This window comes from Clupea harengus, chromosome 6 (assembly GCF_900700415.2).
Source record: "Clupea harengus chromosome 6, Ch_v2.0.2, whole genome shotgun sequence".
Lineage (NCBI taxonomy): Eukaryota > Metazoa > Chordata > Actinopteri > Clupeiformes > Clupeidae > Clupea > Clupea harengus.
This window is the reverse complement of record NC_045157.1, coordinates 23,614,521-23,634,984: the sequence shown is the minus strand read 5'-3', so window position 1 is coordinate 23,634,984 and position 20,464 is coordinate 23,614,521. Positions and strand designations below refer to the sequence as shown.

The 20,464-nt window shown below is 47.1% G+C and overlaps 1 protein-coding gene across 5 annotated transcripts in view; it reads right to left on the bottom strand.

Annotated features, from left to right (window-relative positions):
- plekha7b (pleckstrin homology domain containing, family A member 7b) overlaps positions 1 to 20,263 on the bottom strand; it is an 88,670-nt gene extending 68,407 nt beyond the window's left edge. For 2 of the 5 annotated variants that reach the window (XM_031569500.2, XM_031569502.2), the window contains exons 1-3: positions 20,084 to 20,261; positions 19,903 to 19,979; positions 19,630 to 19,687 (exon numbers count right to left, since the gene is read on the bottom strand). In XM_031569500.2, coding sequence (XP_031425360.1) covers positions 19,630 to 19,687; positions 19,903 to 19,979; positions 20,084 to 20,166 — 218 coding nt within the window. In that variant the 5' untranslated portion in view covers positions 20,167 to 20,261. Of the gene's footprint in view, positions 1 to 19,629; positions 19,688 to 19,902; positions 19,980 to 20,083 lie in introns of all 5 variants that reach the window. The other 3 variants (XM_031569501.2, XM_031569503.2, XM_031569504.2) reach the window with 3 other exon arrangements.
- Between the last annotated feature and the right edge of the window lie 201 nt (positions 20,264 to 20,464).

Here is a 20,464-nt window from a genome sequence, read left to right as displayed (position 1 = left end):
ACCCACTGCTAAAAGAATGTGGCCATATGCTGCCAAGTCCACATCTGAATGTGAGTGATCGAATCTCAATGCATCTTGGGTGCGTTCACACCTGTGCTTAGAGCTGTTCACTTGTGATCACCCAAGATGCATGTTCATGCCAGGTGTGAACACGGCCACTGTATCATGGAAGTGCTTTTTGCACTTAGACAAACGTGGAATACATTTTCCTTGGTTTTTCAGAGAGTCCCTTTGATGTATTATTCAAAAAGGGAAAGCTAACGAAACGATGTGCAATTGCAGTCATTTCCCCGCCAAACAGGCACTCACCCTCCCATTCCTCTCACTCACAGCTATGCAAGTCAGCGGCATTTGTCAAGCATCAACCAATCACATGCTGCGCTCCTCAATTCACAATAGGAGGTAGTGCTGAGCATGGCTTGATTGTTGAGTAGACTAATCTAGACATGTAAAGTAGTGTGTGTGTGTGTGTGGTAAGGTCACAAACCAATGGACAGTGAGACAAATTAATCTGTAGACTGAAGGGCAGTGGTGTGTGTGTGTGTATGTGTGTGTGTGTGTGGGGGGGGGGGGTGTGGGTGTGTGTTCATGGAGTGTAAAGGCATTTAAGTGTAAATCCATAAACACATTCCACGCCTGTCTCACTGTAACTAATGGAATTATGTAAGTGGAGTCTGGCATTGGAGGGGAAAAACAGCGGCTGAATTGATGGGAGACTAACTAACCCAAGGCACTGACACATTTCTGAATGACGTGAAGCTTTCCCTTTACCTCAGCATAAACAGGGGGAATTCAAGCAACCAACGTGTTAACATACACACCATTAATCTTGATGTCATGTCCAAAACAGCTGTCTCAACCATTCTAGGAATCCTCAATATTACTAACAAACAGCCCAAATCTGCACAGCCTCAGGAAAGCGGCCATGATAATATAAAGGCACTTCAGGAGTGTTTGGCTTGTTTCCCATCCTACGCCGTCTACTTCTGTTTACTTGTGTCCCCTCTGAGCATAGTAAGCAGATAGGCTAAATATAAATCCAGCTGGACACAAATAGATGACCCCCGCTCTGCCACCCAGGGGGAATTGTTTTCCGCACAGCACCAATCTGGTCACCGCGCAGTTGTGTCAGTGTGTGTCAGGAGGGAGGGGGAAGCGCCCTGACCGCCGGTCCCCCAGAGACCCCCAGCTCGACCCCAGGTCACACAGCCCGACCCCAGGTCACACAGCCCATCGTGGAGATGCTCTCGGCCCCTTCCCCTTCAAAGGACACCTAGGGCACGGCCGGGGGCCAAAGGCCACCAAAAATGAAGAGACCATTTCCGCTTTTTTCCAATAGCAGGTGTCCACGGGAAGGTCACCCACCCAGCTGATGGCTGGACCATTAAACATCCAGTTAATGGATTCAGGAGTGGTAGCGCAGGGGCTGACAGAGCGATCCGCTTGCCCCTCTGCAGTATTTCAGCCCAGTGCAGGACCCAATGGTGGGTGTGATTCATGACCAAAATCTGTGTTTGAAAAGCATATCTCCTTGCCGGAGAAAGAGAGAGAGGGAGAGGCTCTCAAAGTACAACATAAATAAAACCCGAGCCATACACACGCGGAGAGCAAACATTATCTGCACATGCCTAAAGGCCAATGAGACATGACATGAATACATTTAAAAACGCCATTTGGAGTGAAGAATGGCATGATTTTCATGAGCGAACACAAAGGCTCAGTGTGAGGACTGTTGTCAGAGTGTGTGTGTGTGTGTGTGTGTGTGTGTGTGTGTGTGTGTGTGTGTGTGTGTGTGTGTGTGTGAGTATGCGCGAGAGTGGGATGACCTGTGTGGGTTAGGACTCTAGCTTCTCCACCCGGCTGGGATGGAAATATGAGTTTCAGGGGTGTGTGTCTGACCACAAAAACACACTGTCTCATGGATCATCTCTGCGCTGATGGTGTGTCCTCAGTCAACCTCTCCCAAAACACACGCACACTCACTCACACACACATCCATTAGAGAACTTCCCTGGCACACTTGCACATTCATTCCCAGAAACACACACAGACTCACACACACACACACACACACACTAGCAAGTGCATTAACGAGCAGACACATCGTCTGACAGTTTTAAAATTACCAGCACTGATGATGCTGGATCCTGAAGAACAAGCACTAATAACACCAGACTCTCTCGCTCTGGGGGACGAGCCAAGAAACAAAAGCGGACATTAATTGCCTAGTTCCACAGCAGCACCCATTACTCCACAATGGCTACACCTACCTGCAGTGCGATGACAGCATGAAACACCTCAGGGGTTCAGTCCCTCATGCCCCCAACACCAGACAATACATGCAACAGCAGGAAAGTTTACCTAAACTAAATAACCTACACGTCACAACCAGGCATCACACAAAAATCATCAGCACAGCACAAATATTACCCTATCCCTGTAGAACAAGAAGTAGAGACAGACAGGGAGAGAGGGACGAAGGAGGGAGAGAGAAAGAGAGAAACATAAACACACAGACAGAAAGAGAAATAGAGTGATATAAAACACCTAGATAGAAGTTGGGATCGAGAAAGACACAGACAGAGAGAGGGAAAAGACGGAGAGAGGGAAAAGACAGAGAGAGGGAGAAGAAAACAGACAGGTAAACAAAAATATGCATACGCCCCCCCAGACACACCTGTAAGTCACGTGATAGAAGGACTGGCCGGGATGCATAATGTACTCGGAGTAGCCCGGGCGGTTCGACATGTCTCACTGCAGGTCTGTTATTCCATTCAGCTGTGCTGCCTGCCTGCCTGCCACTGCTCTGGTTCCTGCTCTTGCTCTTGCTCCTGCTCCTTCTGCTGCTCTGTAGACGTGCTCTCTGGAGCTGCCTGAGAGTTTCACTTCAACATGCTTCCCGCTCATGGGTTCTTCTACTCCGAGGGGAGGGGAGCGGAAACGTGGGGAGGGGAGGGGGAGGGCCAGAACGAGCTCTCACACCTGACGGGCTTGAGCAAAAGGCACCAGCACCCACACAGACAGGGGAGGCAGCCAACCACCGCAGCAGCACGCTCACAGCTATAGGCTCCGGGATGCACGGACACACATGCAGGAATACATATAAACACATATAGACGCAGTCAGACGCAGTCGGACGCAGTGTGAATGTGTTTGAATGGATATACACGTTCACAGGCACACACAGCACAATTAGGTAGACCGTTTGTCTGCACAGACATTCACATGCATACACTCAGGACAAATTTGCAGGCACAAAAGCATACACAAAGACACACAGACACACACACCCATAGGGAACACAGAGGGTGGGCTCCCATAACCTAGACCTCCTTTGGTGTGTTATGCTCCATCAGTAGCTTTATGACGTAATGAGGCTCCTCCAATGATGGACCTGCAACTGCGTCCTCTGTGTGTGCTCACAGAGAGAAGGAGAGTGGAGAGAGAGGGTGTGAGCAAGGAAGGAGAGAGAGAGAGAGAGAGAGAGAGAGAGAAAGGGAGAATAGAAAAACTGGAGAGAGGGAGGAGAGAGAGCAATGGGAAAAAAAGCAAAACTGAAGGAGAGGGAGGAGAGAGAGAGAGAGAGAGAGAGAGAGAGAGAATGAAACTGAAATGAAGAGAGCTACAGAGGGGAACAACCCTTTCTGGCTCCCCTGGTTGAGACCAGAGGCAGCAGCAGCAGCAGCTGCAGCAGCAGCAACAGTGGTAGCAGCGGCATCAGCAGCAATTGGCACAGCTCCAGTGGGGTGGAAGACTGATTACAGGGATGCAAATGGCTGCTATCAGCTAATCAAGCCATAGACTTCAGGTGAAGGATGACTCCAGCACGGTGAGCCGCCCCTCAGCAGGTGGATGGGTGTGGGGGGGGGGTGGGGGGAGGGGGATGGGGATTGGCGGCGTGGGCCTTCCCTCCAGTCCCTCAGCCTCATTCAGCCATTCCCACGCAATGCCCCACACCGCCAGTAGTTAGCATGCTCCTCCAGGCCCAGAGCTTGTATGTAAAAACCAGAGCGCTCCAGGGCTGTTCAGCTCACTAAAGCTGAAATGGAACTGGCACGGTCCCAGTCTCACGGCAACAATTACGCCATTAGGGACGAGGCATTAGCCCAGCCCCTCCAACTCAGCATCTTTACAGGGGAGTGAGTGACAGAAAGGAGGACATTGAGAAAGTGGGGGAGGAGAGGGGGAGGGGAGGAGAGGGAGGAGGACGGGGTGAAAATGATCTGGAGTAAATGAGAGTGAAGCTCAATCATGCGTTCATTTAACAGTTGGCAGAATCCTAATTGGGTAATTACAGGCCCGGTTCACATGGGACCCATAACCGTGGCCTTTTGCGGAGAAAGACCTTGGGGCGGTTTTCCAGGTGGGTCTCTTGTGAACCCCCCCCTGAAGACTGCAAGAGACACCGCATCCCGTATTCACCACACACACACACACACACACACACGTTTTAGTTCACTCACTGCGTCAAGCTAAAGGTCACACTTTGATTTCCACCAGGGCTGGAGAGCCCCGCCATCACGTGCATGGCTGTCACCTGGGCTTTGAACCCCAGCAGCAGCAGCATCCGCAGTCACACCCTCCATCATCTGTTCACCGCCCCTCTCAGCACGACCTCCCCATTATTTCCATATCCCTTTAAAGCCTAGAAGGTGGTGACACCTCTAGGTAAACCAGGTTTCTAATTCAGTGTCATGCGTGACTGCAAATTCAACAATGCCTGCATGGAAAGTGAGACAGCTTCCTCTGTTATGTCTTTCACCATAATGGGCCATACTCTCAGAACCTGTCTCCCTCTCTGCACACATACACACTGTTTTAATCCTATAAAAAGCCAGTGGATGCTTCTCAAGCCTCAGCTATGCATTCATCCCATACAACAGAAAAGAGGAGACCAATCAAAAGAGGAGTGGAAGTACCTACATATTTCTCAGTAATAACATGAAACATCTATCTTTGTGACCGTTGGAACTGGTTCCGAAACAAAGTTAGTTTAAAAGAGAAGGAGCCTTAGTTTCCTTTTAGAAAGCGCCTTTTTTGTTTTCTGCATCTGCAAAGCAAAATCACTGAGATTATTTCCAATCATTTGAGGCCATTCGGTTTGGGGGAGTCAGCATATATTAATAACCACAAGTGCTGAATGAAACTTCATTCAACTATTTATGGAATCAATTCATGACTGTCAAAGTTGGTTCAGAAATATAGATGGCATTCCTCATTCCATGCAGTCTAAACCTCTAGATACATCAGATTATGCTCTGATATCAGCCTGACACCTTGCGGAATCACCTAAATAATCAATCCAACACTGCAGAGTAGATATCTCACCATGACTCATACAAGCTGCTCCTTGGAAAATGGGTGACTCAGAAACTACAGCAAACTAAAAGAAATACTGAGAAAGTTACACAGAAAAAAAACGAAACACAAAACTAGCAGGCCAACGTAAAAACATGTTCATAATTAATCATTGTGATTGCTGAATTATCAAAATGCCTCCATGCAAAAGGGGTCACTTTCTCTTGCACTTGTGTGGAAACTAATGTGTATAACAAAGCTGTAGTGCTTACCAGACTCTTGTCTAGATGCCAGCTTTGTAGAGCTGTTAAACTGAAATCTGGAGCCGTCTAAGAATCCCACTTTTTATCCAAATCACAATTAAAAACAGAGTGTGCTACATGCACTTAAATCCAAAGCACATTGCATAAAAAAAGAGCTTTTTCCATCATCGGGGGACTCCAGCCAAAGAGATGCATTTCACAGAGCGGGGCCAGATTGGGCCAAAAAGAGGTGAACCGAATGAGCCTCCACCCCAGTTCTCAGATAACATCCTTGATAAACATTCACGGTATCAGGAATTCATTACAAGCACAAGAAATTCATTCCACCCTCTCTAAAGCTGTAGAAAATCATGGTCACATTGGTTTACACAAGGCTGATAAAATGACTGCCACATAACATATATACATGGGAGCGAGCAACTTAGTGGATCAGTGCTTAATAACCCTTGAATAACAGAACACATGCTGAGTCAACTCTGCCTCCACAGAAATGCATGACTATGCAAAAGAGACCTTGAGGATCATTCATAAAGATTACAGCTTTCCCGTTTCCCTCCCTCTCTCTCTCTCTCTCTGTCTCTCAATCAATGATTATAGCTGATAACCTCTTACCTCACTGTCTAACTTTGCCGAAGGCTCTGGGAGCAGCGGGGCGGAAAAACAAAGGGAACGTTCCACCTCGCTCCGTCTTTTTCGATCCGCACCCCCTCTGAGGCTTCTGGGAAACTTGGCAGTGCGGACAGTTAGACAGCTCCTCTAGAGAGCCGGGCGTCCTCACACCGTGGCCTCCTGTGCCCTTCCGTCAGCCTCACGAAGTGGAGCTTCTTCTTCTTCTCCTGAGCCCTGTGGGACTCCTCTTCTCCACACACCCCCACCCACACGCGCACACACACACACACACACAAACCCACACACACATCTACAGATGTAGCCGGCGGGCAGAGGAATCGTACTCTCGTTTCAGCCGCATGTGGCAGAAGTATCCAGGAAAGTGTGAAATGTCCACTGGCTGAGCAGAGGTATGAGCATCACCAGCTTGATGAAGTGTGCCTGCTCGATTTCAGTCCGTAAGCCAGGCTCATGTTGTCCGAGCAGCCAGGGTGTCAGTTGTGGTTTCCAACTGGGAAATTAGTGCTGTTTCAGCCCACATTGTGCTCACTCTCTACCCCCTCTCTCTTCAACACACACACACACACACACACACACACACACAGTCACCTGGACTAACCCCGTCAGCACCTTCTCCCGCTCCCATGAGGGGGGAGCGCTTTTCACTAGCCAGGATGGGATAGATGATGCAGAAGGGAGAGAAGCTCAACTCAACTCAGCTCAAGATCAGCAGCAGGAGGAGGAGGAGGAAGATGAAGGGTCTGAGAGCCCTCCTGTCTCTCAGGTTACAGCTGCGATGCAGTCGTCTTCACCTCCTCCCGGCGCGTCTGATCAGCACTAACTGATGACCTTGCCTTCCGGACGCAATTAAAACCCTCCTTCCTGCACTTAACCATTCAATCCAGACCAGAGGTGAGACACGCATGGCCCAATCAATCCGCAGAGCAACAAAGAGCTCAAACAAGACAATGAGAAAATGACTGAGGACAGATCAACGGAGAGGCCCATCGTGTCTGCTAATGAGATGGGAGCTCGCTGGACAGGGACCAGTGATGAGGGGGGGGGGGGGAAACCACACACAATCCTGTAAGCCCACATTATTACAGCACAATACTGATCAAAGGGAGCAGCCACAGAATAACTGTAAGCCTTAACAGGGATAACCTGTTTGTTTAATTCCGCTTTGCATGCCGCGGGACGGGCCATGCCAAATAACAATCCCACGGTGCCCATGCTGTCTTCTGTGATTAAGTCAAGTTTGAGAGGCGTAAGCAGAGGACCAAAATAACATCCCATTGACATGCATGCTTACAGCCACAGTAGGATGAATATGAATGCACTCTGAAGGTGTTATGAATCACTGAGTTCCAGAGCGCCATCGTAATGGAGTGGAAATGAGAAAGGCAGGTCGGCATGCTTTTATTTGGGCGAGGCCGGTTTGTGACGGCTCGGGAAGGTTCTGAATGAACCCAGGGACAAAGGAGGTTAGCCCGGCCGAAACCCTGCTTCTAAAATGAGAATCCCGAGCATCTTCTCAAGAGGCAGTCAGATGCGACAGCGAGGATAAGGATCAAACGTTGGAAGTGTGATAAGTCAAACGCTACAGCTGAGCTGAAGATTCAACAGCAGTCCCTAGTGGCTGGCCTGAGAACAGCATAGTGCTTTATTAAGTTCCAGCTGACTGGCTGGGCCAAAGTTTACTCTTTCACTCTTTCTCTCTCCCTCCCTGCCTCTCTCTCCCTGCCTCTCTCCCTGTCTCACACAGACACACACACGCTGACTGTAAGGAAGCTGTGCATGGTGGTGGTGGGGGATGGGGAGTGATTCATTCAGACAGAGATTACTTTATCCACTCACCGTAGATATTTCACCAGGCTCTAATATCGGCTGAGGCCCTGCCATGACCACGGCCGGGGGCTATTTGTCCTGTGATCTGCCCTGTCTTTGTGAATTAAGGATGTGTGCGGAGCTACGGCGGCGGACCTGGGAGAGCTGCAGACATGCATCTCATGACCATAATTACACCCATAAATTACAGCAATCAATGATACCATTACAGCTTGTTCCACCACCACAAGGTAAGCGACTCCGCTGATATACTGGACCTTAACCAGTCACAGCTCTCACCCGTGTCCTGAATATCCTTACCCTACTCAGCTTGAGCATTTATTGGTGTATAACATCCCAAACACCCAAATACCCCATTTTAAAATGCATGTGTTTGGTGTGTATATACGGCTCCTTGATTCCCAGAGAAACAATTAACGGCCATGAATAAACGATGAACTAGCTGGTAGCAGGTGGAAAAGTGAAAATAAGTATTGATTAAAACAATAACTAATATCCTTTAATCCTCTTCCCCCTACATAAATGTCACTGATTAGCATTGGCATTCCGTGAACTCAATGTCGAAAATCTCTAAGTAACGACTACTGTTCTGTTCTAACTAGTGTTTGAAATATGCTGCAGAAGAAGCAGCATTTAAATGTCTGCTTGAGATTGCTCCCAGTGAGGCTGCACAGCCTACAAAGCTGAACGAGCCTTAAAGGTCGAGAAAATGAAGATTCATTTGGAAAGGCGAACTCTCGACTGTGCCAGCTTCGACCGGGTGGGCACCTCAATATGACTTCATTTCCATTACTATCTCCGGCTCCATCTCACAGTTAGGCTTCTCTCTGGCAGAAACACACCCTGCGAAATTCCACAGCTATTTTTTCCTCTGGCCTCAGCTTAGCTAAGGACCATCGCTGATGGAAGCTGGCAAGAGGCAGCAAAATATAGCAATGTAACCAGCAGATTATGTTTTCCACAACCAATTTGCTTCAGTGCGGGGTCCAGCACAACATTCAAAGACATGAGACTGGCAAATGGGAGTTTTTGGACTCCAGGCATATAATAAATCTGACAACAATGTAAGCGCTGAGTTATTATTACACTTAGATAAACCAATTGAGGGGAAAGGGATTCAGCCCAGTCCACTGAGCACACATACAGTAGGAGGCTGAGGTCCGGTATTATGATTTCCTTTCACAGCCTCACAGATTCCAGTCATGGTCTGAATAGTCTAATCCCACACTTCTCAAACCAAATAGTGGAAGGTCTGGGCCAAAGGACAACACACATTGTTTACCACCAGATCTGGCTGCCGGCCCAAAGAAAAGCCATATTAAGTTTCTTAGCCTGAGCCTTCTCACAGCACTGCTCATTTCATGCTAATGTTTTTTCTGCATAAGACCATGGGCATAAAGAAACAACTTTATGTAGAAGTTACAGTTGGAGGGCACCTTTCTGACAGAGTCTGGCAGTGGTGCCTCGCTGAGAATAAATTAACTGGGCTCCAGTACAATGTAGACATACATCTTTTTAGCTTGGTGTGAAGTGGAAAAGTACAAATGAGGAAACAGAACTTTCATCCCTTGGCACTAAAACATCTGTTGACCAATCCAAAGTAAGCAAGAAAAACAGAGGTATTTGTTTTATATTAGTCAGTTGAGAAGCATTTGTTTACTGGATTGGATTTATTCCTACATCTTTTAAAATACAGCGTACCTACAAAATACCAGTTAGTCCATGAATTTCCCTGTGCTTATTTAGATTTCAAAGATGTGAAGGTTATTTTCAGTTAGTAGTCGGCAACCTTTACCTATCATCCTCTATTTCGATCTCATCCTTCTCCTCTTTGATGGCTTCCAGTTCCACGCCTACGTGCTCCTGCTCGGGTTCCAGGTCTACCAGCTCTATCTGCTGCACTTCATCCTCATCATCCAGGTCTTCGTCCTCATCCTCATCCGCAGCCCCCGATTTGGCTGCTCGCCCCATGGGAAAACAGCTGCAGCAGGTCCCCATGCTGGCTCTAGCATGCTCCCCACTGCCCTGTGAAGTTCGCCCTTCTGGCTCGGACTCTGGTTCTGGCTGCTCTTCCATTCTGCTCGAGGGACATCATTACAGGGAGCTCATCTCCCTCAGCGAAGTTAATGTGTTCACTGAAGGCTCCGGGGGTTAAATATCACCAGTCAAAGAGCGTCTGATGGCATGCCCACCATGTCCCAGCTAAAGACACAGGAGCCCACTGTGTTGGCCCTTCAATCCCCCTCTTTGTCTGGCCTGGCCGTCAGTCTTCATCCCCATGGACTGTTAGAACTCCCCAGGCCCATTTGTCTCCAGCACCAAAAACAATGTGTGCTTAAAGCCGCCCGGTCATCATCCCTCAAAGACGAGCGGGCATTACTGTGACAGCTCGGCCGTTTCGCTCTGTCCACTGCGAAGGGTGATGATAGAGCGTCTATAAAGTTTAGGGGAGGGACCGTAAAGTATAGGTCTCACACATGAGATGAAGACAGCCTGACACAGCCAGAGTTTCTATAATAGGGGGAAACTGCATGCCTGCCCAGCGCAATTTGCTTTTATGCTTCTTCAGTTATTCTCTCATTAATACTATGGCTGCTAGCCCCAGCAACAGACACACACACAGAGAGAGAGAGAGAGAGAGAGAGAGAGAGAGAGACATTAACTACACACACATACTGTACCCTCAGCACACAGACAAATGCAGACACAGACATGGCTCACACATAGCCAGACACAGACACAGACACAGACACACACACAGACACACACACACACACACACACACACACACACACACACACACACACACACACACAAGGCTCTGGGGGTCAAACACAAGAGCGGTAGCTTCCCAAGGATGCATGATTCATGCTGCAGGTAATGAATTCTCTGACAGCCCTTTGCAGCGAGCAGCCCAGACCACTGCGGCTCCACTGCGCACTGCCTCCACCGCAAAAGGAAATCATTAAGGAGTCTCGTCACAGAGAGGGCCAGCCTCCATGGGGCTGAAAACGCAGCATAATCACTTTAGCCCATAGAGCAAAAGAGAAAGAATGGGAGGGAGAGAGAGAGAGAGAGAGTGACAGAAAGGGAGAAAAGAAGAAGAGGGAGAGGTAGAGAGATAGAGAGAGAGATAGAGAGGTAAAGAGGCAGAGACAGATTGGGAGAAAGAGAGAGCGGTAGAGAGATGAAGAGAGAGGGGCCACAGCACACATACAGCACAGTATAATGCCTCTCCCCCTTGCTTGTGACTGGCAGTGGGATCAAACACATTGCAGATAAGTACAAGCAACATTACCTCCCTGATCACATGGGCTGGAGAGTGTCAACAGGGAAAAACACAATAATGCCGCACCAGATAACCGTTCGGCACAAAATAGCAATGAAGATGTATATTCAGCATCCATCTGCACAGAAAATTGGCAATGCATTAAAAGAGGAGATTCTTCCTGATGTCCCCACTGCCCCTTTTAGAGGTGACGGGCGATTGGCTCTCCATAAAGCAGAGGAGGACATTTACTGATTGCTGTTCTCGGCCATGAAAGGAGGCAGATTAGTGAGTGTGTTTGTAGAGCCTTACAATCACACAAGAGGGGGAAACAAAAGCATGGTGTTGGGGGAGGAGTGTGTGTGTGCATGTGTTTCTGAGAGAGAGTGTGTGTGTGGGTCTAAGGAGAAAGTCAGGTGAAGGTCATACTGATGGTTCTGAACGTGAAAGGAGAGGCGAGGTGCTGGGGAGTGTTTATACTCAGGATAAGAAAGAGCACACGAACGTTCACCACACGCGTGCACACAAACACACGCTCAAGCCACTTTACACTTGCCATCAGACGTCATCAAAGAGCACGTGGGATTATAAAATCCTCTGGTATATATACACACACACACACACACACACACACACACACACACACACACACACACACACACACACACACACACACACACACACACACACTGACCCATTAAGTCAATCCTCAAGCATATTTGCCATGTCAGAGTAACGCTAATGACAATTTTTTTTGTAAAAAAAATGAAAACAGTACATGATGTAGCCTACCCTCTTACTTGGTGAAACACCTCAGTGCATAGCACCTTGACTGTAGAGCATTAACAACATGCACTCATATCGCCTTCATTTGACATATTTATAGCAATGTTCAGCATTCCCTTTCACAAGAAGAGTGCCAGTTATGAGTAATGTAAACACAAAAACACAAGCCTATATACTGTCAAGGCACTGAATGACAGGCAGCTCTGCTCTGCTGTGAGGGTGTGGACAAGAGCTCACATCTGCCCTTTCACAGGGACTGTAGTGGAAACAGCCGGAGGAAAGCTGCAGACAGACAGCCTCCCTTGTGGCTCACGCTGCCTGCCAAACACTGCAGGAAGCAAACCAGCTATAGCCTGTATCAACTCAAGTCCAGCTCAGCCAGTCCTCTCCACCTCATTCCACAAACAGCTGCAACCCTCCAGCATCCGTGAGCAAGGGCACTGCACCTGACAGAGGAAGGAGGAGCTCAATTGTGATTAAGGGGAACTGAAGTGAAGCAGATCGGAGGTGACTGATCCATACTGACAATTGGCCATAACTTTCATCTCCTCCTACAGGGGCGGAGGTTTGACAATACATTCCTGCTCATCAACCATGAGCAACAAGATCCTCTGGAGAACGCAGGAGGAACTACAAGGGCACTCGGAGAGTGCAGACCTCCACCAGGGCCAATATCTTGCAACGTTAAAGAAAGTTAAATGAATCCACTCCAAAATGTAATGGGTTCTTCCTTGGCACATGATTCACCTCTCCACCAAGTTTCATGAAAATCGTCCAGTTAGTTTTTGCATAATCCTGCTGACAGACAAACAAACAGATAAACAAACGGAAAACATAACCTCCTTAGTGGAGGTAATAATGAAGACCAATTCAAATTCAGTGCAATACTGGCTGATTGTCTAATACTGTGCAGAAAGCCAGATATATCAACTCAAGTCAATGTAAAAACATCATTCTGAAAATAATGTTATTTTAGCAATTTCAGGTCATTTTGAAATGGTTCAATATATCACAGCAGATTTTCACACAAGCACAACATGAGGTTTTAAAGTGACCTAATTAACCTAAAATAACTGTTCTCTCTGTTCTCTCCATATTATTGTGTACTCGCAGACAAAAACAATACACGTCCAGACAAACACAGAGTAAAAGATCTTACAATGACCTAAACTGATTCTCTGGTCTGAAGTTAAATAATCATTACTCATTTTTGAGGCTGCCTCTAAAAAAGCCTTTTCACCTCTCACATTCTCCTCAGGGTCAGCTTCAGCCTTTGTTTGAGGGACAAAGGGGTGGTGCTTGACTCTTGGATACATGCAGCTAAAAAAAGGGAGAGAGTCAGAGGTCAGCCTAAAGGGTCTCCCGAAATTCCCGCAGTCAGACCTGGCAAGGCTGCGCATTCTAAGAAAAGCACTGTGAAAAGAGAGAATGCTTCGTTAGCAGAGCCTGGCGGATCCCGACCACTGCCACCAGGGAACTCTTACTCCTTTAATCTCCATTTAAAGTGGCTTTGCCTCCACAGTTCTGTATCATCTTATGGTTAATTAACTCGTTGTGCCCTGGGAATGGCAGAGGCGAATGGGGGACAAAACCAATTATAAAAACAAGGAAAGTAAGGGAAGGATCAAACAGGGCACATTATTGTCTGAAACAGAAAATAGTTCCAAAAATCCTATTTGCGGTTACATACACAGTGGAGTGGCTTAGGGAATCACACGGGCTTGGGAGGCAGCCAATCCACATGGGTCTACGGTCTCACAGAAATCCAACACTTCCGTGGCCGTTCCAGAGAGACACATACCCAAAAGACAAAAAAGATATTGTTCGGACAGCCAGGAGACCATTGTGTTTTGGTGCCTTCAGGGAGCTATAGAGTTGCACCTCTCCCAACGCACACTGACTTCTGGTGCTAGCATTCCACCTGCCAGTTTGTTAAAGGGGAAGAGGAACAGCAGTGAAGAAAAAAGATCACACACTGCCTGCTTCAAACTGGTTTGTATCTACATCTACGTTAAATTAGTTTAGTATTAGCACAAATTCCACATGCTGTGGGGATCCATACCCAAATACTATGTGAAATATAGTGTGACGAATAACATGACTAGAACACACTAATATCCACAGGCATCACTCCAGAGAAAAAGGCTGTGTAATTCAGTGAGAGACAGTGCACTCCACGCCGGGCCTCCATTGGTGGGATGTAAATGAGGGTGATTTTACTACGCCCGCTCTCTCCAAACAATCCCCGCATTGTGCTCCCGCCCCTTTACTCCAGCAACCTGCTGCACCAGCAACAGGCTGTTGTCACGGCAGCAACATGCCGACTTGGACTGCGCTCAGACTGCTGGAGGGAGGGAGGGAGGAGTTTGGGGCAGTGGGTGGGGTGAGGTAGGGGGGTTCTTTAAACATTTGTGCCCACCCTTTCTTCCCTCCCTGGTCAGATAAACAACTAACAGGCCAAAGGTTTCCTGTGTTTCCTGTTGTTTTTCTTATCCAAGCTCACAACTGCATTGTCTTGATATACACAAATCATATATACGACTCTATGCCCGCAACATGACACCATTCAGTATCTGAGTAAGAGAGGAAAAGCAAATGTGGAGGGTAACTGAAATCGGCACTGTTTTTGGATGCCCACACTCTCACTGAAGCAGTGACTGAGAGATGGCCCAACCTCCTCATCTCAGTACGGAGCACAGCCAATCAAGAATGCCAAGGCCTCCTCTGGGTTTTCTTAGAGGCCTGGAGGATCTGTGAAAACTGCAGTAAGCCAAACACTCTTGGAGAGCATTGGCATGCTGGGATTTATCTCTCAATTCTTTTCCCCAAACAGGATTTCACACAGTGATCCCACACAAGGGGTTCCACTGCGGCTAGCCTCCTATGGCTCCTCCAACAAGCAAAGTTTACAGTGCCCCTTCCACAGTGAATGGCCTCCAGACATTCCAGACGTTTCTGTCCCACTTTAAATATTGACTGAATAAGGGCTGAACAAGCCAGGCGATTCCCTCATCTCAAGAGATGCTCTGACTCAACCATGCAGGCAATATGACTTGCGTCAGACATGCTGCAGCTGAAGGCCTTGTAGAGGGAGCAGCAGATTGCCGCCTTAATTAGCAGAACCTGCCACCCTTCAGCAGCTTCACTGTGGGACAGGTGAGGCCGTTTAGCGAAACGGATGCTCGGTTGAAGGAGGCGTGGGCTGTCTTTTCTCCCTCAGACATCACTGAGCCGCGCTTGTCTTTGAGTCTGCAGGCCGGGCAGCCCTGCTGAGACCCGTCTGTCACGGCACTCTCTGAAGTTGTGGCGATCTCGCTAAGCCACTTTCATGAGCCCACTCTTTCATGAGGTTGGAAGCCGATTCTCGGCACACTGTCATTCGACGGACATCTCGCCCCGGGGGTTTGAACTGTACACAAAGATGACCTTTTGTTACACCCCCACACACACACACACACACACACACACACACACACACACACACACACACACACACACACACACACACACACACACACACACACACACACACACACACACACACACACACACACACACACACACACACACACACACACACACACACACACACACACACACACACACACACACACACACACACACACACACAGCTTCTATGTGCTCAGTGTCACTGCTTACCATCCACTAGATTAACCCCTCTGCTGCTCTGTCCAAACACTGAGCAGATAACCCATGTGGGCCAATACAATGCATGGCCAAGCAGGGGATCACGATATTATGACTCGCCTTATTCACAAAAACTCACCAAGGCTTCTGCCAATGCTAAATTCAGCAAACATCCCGGTTCTATTCATATCTCCTAATTAGCTGAGTGCAACAGGGGGCACGGACAGGTGGGCTTTTTGGGGAAAGTAATGCAGCCGTCACCTTTGGAAGCACAAGCAGGACATATTAAAAAACTCTGGCAGAGGCCAAGGCTGCAGTAAATCAAACACTACTCTGATGCGGGAGGGTTCATGCACCGTGCAGTATTCTCAACAGCTTCCCATTAACCACCAGTATAATAAGCTGCACATCAGCAGAAAACACGGCATACCCCTGGAGTGGATGCTAATGTAAAGGAAATATCACTGACGTGCGGCTCAAGGACAGCTTAGACACCCCTCCTGTGATCTTGCAAGTGTTTACAACATAACACATTCCACTTTATGCAGTTTATTATGTCCTGCAGTGATTTATTTCACTGTGGGTAGGCTGTGTTGAAAGGGGTGGGAAAAAGTCAAGCTCCTTCTGAGGTGATATTCCAGCTTCCAACACTTGAGGTGAATTGTGAGGTACAGCCATAAATGTCCTTCAACTAACAAACATGTCCACAGCACTGAAGTGACATCAAGATAAATTGCGGATTTTAATTTACAGGTTCACGAGACCAGATACAGTCTCAGCAATTTTCACATGGGAATGGTAATCTAATGGCATCCCATATATCCAGCTTGACTGGGAGCTGCAGTTGAAAACAATGAACAATGTAATTATTCATGAAGCTCAGGCATCAGCACAGGCAAGTGTAATGGGCTGAAGGATAAATATATGATCAATTATTCAACCTCCCAGTGTGATCAACAACATACATTTGAATTATCATGACATGCTACTGTAGCTCTCTGTGTAATTACATTTACACTGTGTGTCTTGTCAGATCAACAATTCTAGTACGACAAAGTGCAGACACTGGTATCTGCAGTCCCAGCGTTGCGCTATATCAGACAATCTGACAAAGGGAACAATGTCAAGTACCAGTACCACATCAAAACAGGAACCTTACAGTCATTTGGTCAACAAATAAGCGATTTATTTTACAGCCCTGACATTTGGGCCCTCGTACTTCTCTGGGCAGTAGTTCTTTTTTTTCTTAGGGAGAGAAGAGGGAAGTAACAATGACTCCGTTCATATGGGCCACAATAAAACTGTCAGCAATAACACATTTCTAAAATAATTTTCTCTGACCTTTAAAACTCAACATTTCCAGTGCCAACTATGCCTTCATTCCTTTCATAGGCCGAATGCCATAATTTGCTGTAACCAATAAATATCTCCATCACAAAGCAAGTCCATTGAGATGCAAAACAGGAGACAAGCCGCTAATGGACTCAGAATCACAGTGCATAGCAGAGTAAACAACTAGGCGACACACTGAAAGATACTGTGTTCCCAAAAATGCTTTTTGCAGTATCCTGCCCTGACCTGGTGCATATGACCTGTCCAACTAAATCAACCGTGCACCCTAGAAAAGGCACACAGGAAAATGAAGGCGAGTTTCTCCGATTCTCCATAACCCCACATAAGAATTAGTTAAAGCAAAGCACAAGCCTTCAGTCAAACAGTAGAGAAGTGGCTGCCTAGTTGCACCATAAAACATCACATTGGCCATCCACAGTTGCCCTGCTTGAGGGGAATGTAGCTTCATATCCACACCAAGAGTAAGAAAACTCACATGCATTTCTTTAATTGGCTTAATGCAGAGGGTATGCAAAATGACCTTTACCAGCTAAAGAACTGTACGGTCAAAACATGGTGCATACCTTGGGAGGTAGGCCAATTTGTGAGTGTTGCTGCACATTCCTCTTCTTCTTTCTGCTACCTGTTTACACCCCCCAGGTGCCAGGGTTTTCTCAATTTCCATGCTCATCTGCCTGTGTTGCTAGTCATCTCTTCAAACTAACATGGCTTTATGCTTTGAGTACAAAAAAGTTTGACTTTTGCTGATACTAACAAACTAAGCACATCAAGATATATATATGTGTGCATGTTATGGCCCCAAGAAACATTTGTTCTGACTGTGCCAGACTTCCCTACATCACAGCTTCCAAGCAGTGCTGCATCCTCATCTGTGTATGCAGCAAAGCGTACAGTGCATTGCTGAAGAGCAGGATTTCTCATTTGAAGCCCATCCTGTTCTTTTGTGGGTGTTTGATTTGCCTAAGCTGATTGTTAGCACTGGGGTCTGTTGGCTGTACAGGATCTCAGTGGGACCCATCTGTTCCACCACAGCCAAAGGCTCACTCCTGCAGTATAAACCAATGAGTTGTGAAATGCAGCAGCAATAGCAAGCAAAAGTAGATCAATTATTACCCTGATTCTCAACAAACAAACAAGAAAACAAACAAAGGGGATTTGGAGGGGTGAGGGGGTCAGTGAAAGCTGTACAAGTGTAGATTACAAATATAACCCACAGATGGATGAAGAAAGTCACATTGGGAAACCCTGCACCAACCATAACTGAGTGTGTGATCATGCAATATATCTCTGTCACCATGTAGGCACACACATGGGCAAGTGCACACACACACACACACACACACACACACACACACACACACACACACACACACACACACACACACACACACACACACACACACACAGACACAGAGAATGGGCACAACGTGAGTCTGGGAGGGTGAGTATGAAGGTCTTACACATTGCAGTATGTGAGTGGAATTTTAATAGGTTGGTTACTCTAGTCCTATTGGGCAGTGCCCTTTCTTCTTATTATATGGGCATAGAGATACAGTAGGTAATAATTGGCATCAGCGTCCCCTTGTTCTAGGTCGCTGTCCAGTGCTGCTCTCCATTCACAGTTCCCCTCGTCCTTTCCAGTGGAAATGAATTCATTAACTTACATTAATGTTACTATAAATGTGTATTCCTTAAATGAACCATTCTAATAAAAAAAAAAATCTATACATCCTCTTTCAAAGTCTTCATTTGGTGGCTGTGCATAGGACCGCTGTCACCAGATGTGATGTGCTACAAGTCTGTGACCTCAGTCTCAGTGTAAACAGTAAGGGGGTGACTTCAGGAAATAATGTATCAGAAGATCAATAGTGATTGACAGGAGAAGAGAGCGAGAGAAGTTTCCTGACACACAGCCAATGCTATCACAGCTGTGCCAGACTCTCCCCTTTACCCCTCCTTCTAGCTCTGATTCAATCAAGATATGGGGCCACTATTCAACTCATAAGGCTGCTGTCCTGGAAGTATGAATATCATCATTTGGACTTTTAAACGAAAAGCGTGGCTTAAGCGGAATACCTGAGCAAGGCCGGCCCACTGAGAGTAAAGGGACCCATTTGCCTTTTCAGCTGTGGTTTAGTGTACAGGTCTTATTCTATTTACTGTATGGATGGTGCTGGGTGACCCTGGCAGAAACTACACAAATACATAATAGAATGATGAGGCCAAAGACATAACAATACAGACAAGCCATGAAATATCTGCCTCTTTTCTTCAGGCAAGTTGAGGAGCAGTCAATTCCTTTGCAGACCTTGGCACAGCACTAACGCGCCAAAAAGCAATCAATTTATGTGACCCACCAAATAATCCATTAGGAGATATTCATTCCCTAGAAGGTATCATTGTGCCAAAAAAAATGTTTCGACCATAACAATGTAACGTGATCGGTGTTCCACCCCACACGTCGCATTCTACAGACCCCTTGGATAGCGTAAGAGTGCAGCAGCAGCAGCCTGTGCGGAAGTAGTTTTAAACGTCAGAAGAATGACACTTTCTTACTTAATGAAGTAGCTGGCTCCATCATCGCTGAACCCTTCTTCCCATCCACGAGGTAAATCTGCACAAAAAAGAAGTATGAGCTGGACCTCACACTGCAGGGGCAACACAAGTTTACAGTCAGCGGCAGCAGCAGCATCTGTGCTGTGTAATGATGCACCACCATCAATCGCAGCGATTTTGGAGCACAAAACATCAGGTGAATCAAGCATGGGCTACGTGGAGGACTAATGGGATTTTGGAACACTTTAGTGAAAGACCAAGTATTTTCCTCACCTGATCGTATCATGTGTCCTGAGTTGACAGGTTCACCAGTGCGGGGATGGAGCCAAGTAGTGCTCCGAGTTTTGTCACTGAAAGAGAAACACCTGTTACTGAACGCATAAAAATGAAAGTGTAATGATAAAATATGGCTATGTCGGCATTGGTCGTTCTTAAAGATGAAATTCACGCTCACTTGATAAAGAATACCCTGCCATCTCTGCATACTCCATACGACCAGTGATCAGGTAAAGTGTCCCGCCCGAGCGGAGCCGCCATGATCCTGGTTTGGAGTGAAGGCTATTTCATTCTTCTCTCCGCAGAGTTCCCAAGGAATCCGACAGTCCAGTAGCCACCACTAGGGCTGCACTGCCATTAAAGGGGAAGACCAAACTTGGAGAAAGTACAGCGCGTCTTTGTCCCACTTTCTAAGCCGACAAAAAAGAGGAAAGAACGGCAGGGCGATGAGAGTAACGCTTGGCGTAAAATGTGAAGTCACTGAATCCTACGCAATTTGGCACACGCTATTGTTACCATACTAAATGGGGTGTTAGGCGAGCTACTTAGTAGACTATTA